The 2,429-nt window shown below is 55.7% G+C and overlaps 1 protein-coding gene across 1 annotated transcript in view; it reads left to right on the forward strand.

Annotated features, from left to right (window-relative positions):
• Positions 1-2,429, forward strand: part of FRMD5 (FERM domain containing 5) — a gene marked incomplete at its 3' end in the record, with an annotated part of 13,753 nt that overhangs the window by 9,188 nt on the left and 2,136 nt on the right. The window contains exon 7 of the mRNA XM_009869349.1: positions 1,960-2,048. Within this exon, the coding sequence (XP_009867651.1) occupies positions 1,960-2,048 (89 nt within the window). The remainder of the gene's footprint in view (positions 1-1,959; positions 2,049-2,429) is intronic.

Raw genomic sequence — 2,429 nt, forward strand, 5'->3', positions numbered from 1 at the left:
CCCTGGCCAGTAATTCAGTTTTCTGTTTGAAATGCTTTTTATTGACTGTGGATGTCACTGCTTGGGACTCTCTGCTCCCTTATAAACCCGTCACATGCAGATGGATGCAGGATGCAAAGCAGACAGAGAATTTTATCCCGAGGGCAGTGCCTGCTCTGCAGTTCCCTGGGGCTTTTAACTGAATTGTGCCACATAAATACACACTTGTGGCCAATACCCACCCGGGGCGGGGGTGGCCGTCCCGTTTAGTGGCACTCAGGACTTGCACAGAGGTTGCTGGGCTGGAGGAGCTGAATCCCCACACCGCTTCAGCTCATTACTGGCTGGATTGGGAGTGATGCTCCGTGCCTCTGGCTCAGCACTGGAGCTGCGGCATCTCTGCTCCTGTTTCTCTGTAGGGTCCCCAGCTCCCCATCACAGAATCCCAGAATGTTTGGGGTTGGAAGGGACCTCAAAAGATCATCTAGTCCAACCCCCAAGCATCCCCCACCCTTCCCAGGGGCACCCAACTCCTCGCTCCATCCCGGGCAGGGGAAGCTTGGCCCCACTCCTCCCATCCCAAAGCAGCAACCTCGAAACCATGCAGCCTCCAGCCCCACACCCTGTTAACCCCCGAACTGCCCCGTGGCCGCAGGATCAGCCGTTGCTGGGGCAGGACCCAGGGGGTTGATGTGCCTGTGGTGCGTGGGGGCTGAGACCCCGCTCCTCTGGTTTGCAAAGGTCTTTGTGAAGCTGAGAGAGAGACAAAACACTTTGGGCAGCCCCAGGGCCTGAGCTGCAGGAGCTGCTGCAAAGATGGACAGAAATCTTCCTTCCTCCGCCAGACAGGGCTGCGGCATCGCAGACACGATGAGTTTGGACGTTTCCATCTTGACTCGTGCAGGATGTTGGGTTGAGGTTTGGGGCACTCTGCTTTTAGCTCTTCACCCTTGACAGGTTAAGGTGGATTTTTTGATCTAGTCTGGATTTAAAACCAATTTGTTCTCTGCTCAGATTCGGAAGGTCTTATCACAACGCTGGCTCCTTGCTGCCCCTGCACTGCGCCGGCAGAGTAACCGAGCTCCAGCACCCCAGGGTGGGAAGCCAAGAGCAGAGGAGATGTCTTGCCTCCTGATGCAGCCAGGGAAGAGCAGGGCTGGGAGCACAGAGGGAGAATTTTATCCCTGAACTGAGGAGATTCTGAGCACACTCAGCAGTGAGCAGAGCTGCCCCGCAGGTGCTCGCTACTGAGATGCCCCGTGCCACGCTTTCTCCCAGGAAAATACTGCAAACACCAAACAGGCATCACTCTTCTGCACCAGAAATCCCGAGCCTCGTGTGCACCTTTGGCTCGGCATCCTTGGAACGCCATCCGAATGTCTGGTGGCCAAATAAAAGTCAGGGTGAATCTAACAATCACTGGTCAGCCACGATTGTTTCATAATATTTTTAAAATCCACTGTATCTCTGTTTTGTTTTTTAGTTGTTTTTTGATTTCCATGCGCACCAGCGCAGTTAATGATCGCTTCCCTGCAGTCTAGACGTTGTGATTAACTTAAAGTGCTGCCTTGCTCCTTACATGACACTAATTATTGGTTTTAAAGCGTCTCGATGCCGCCCAGCTGTTCGGGCTGTGCAGGGCTCCGAGGGAGTGAGCGTAAGGGCTTTTTACCATTTCTGGTGTAATTACCGGTGAGGGTGTTGCTGGGGCACGGCCTTTGCTGGCTGTTTCTCACCAGTAAGGGTGGGGATTGCTGGGGCTGGCAGCCGTGCTGCGGTTTCTCCTCATTAGCAGCTGCCTCATTACTGGGCTGAGGTTTTGCTGTGTGCGGGGTGTCCCTGGCTGGAGGAGCTGCTGGAGCATTCTGCCGGCACAGAGGTTTTGGCATCGCCAACGCCCTTCGCACTGAGGGTCTTCGCCGATGGGTAAGCTTTCCCACTTCAGCAACATTTGGATGAGAAATCGCTGTTGCCTTCCAGGATGTGTCGGGGAACGCGGCGTTTCTGGCCTTCACCCCCTTTGGTTTTGTCGTTCTGCAGGGAAACAAGAGAGTCCACTTCATCAAGTGGTGAGTTCTTGCCGCGGCATCGCCCGCACTGCCCTGCTCACTCGGTTCGAGATGTCCCACATCACCCTGGGATGGTGGAGGGGTGCTCGGGTGGGGACAAGGTGTGTAGGTGGGTCCTGGCACCGGGCCCCGCCAGGCACTCACACCGCTCCCCGGCAGCGTGTGGGAGGGCTCTCTGGGGCAGCCGTTCTCCTTCCCTTTGCTGGGTTGCCCCAGACTGGTTATTTTCTGTGTTTGTCTACACTAAACGGCATCATCCGCATGATGGCCGAGCCCCCCAAGCGCTCTCTCAGCCCTTTGAACCTGGCCGAGTTGTTCCTTGGTTTTTGCTGTATCTTGGGTTTTGGCCAGCATGTCCCTCGCTGCTGGCATTGCCCGGCC

Source organism: Apaloderma vittatum, unplaced genomic scaffold, assembly GCF_000703405.1.
Source record: "Apaloderma vittatum isolate BGI_N311 unplaced genomic scaffold, ASM70340v1 scaffold32645, whole genome shotgun sequence".
Lineage (NCBI taxonomy): Eukaryota > Metazoa > Chordata > Aves > Trogoniformes > Trogonidae > Apaloderma > Apaloderma vittatum.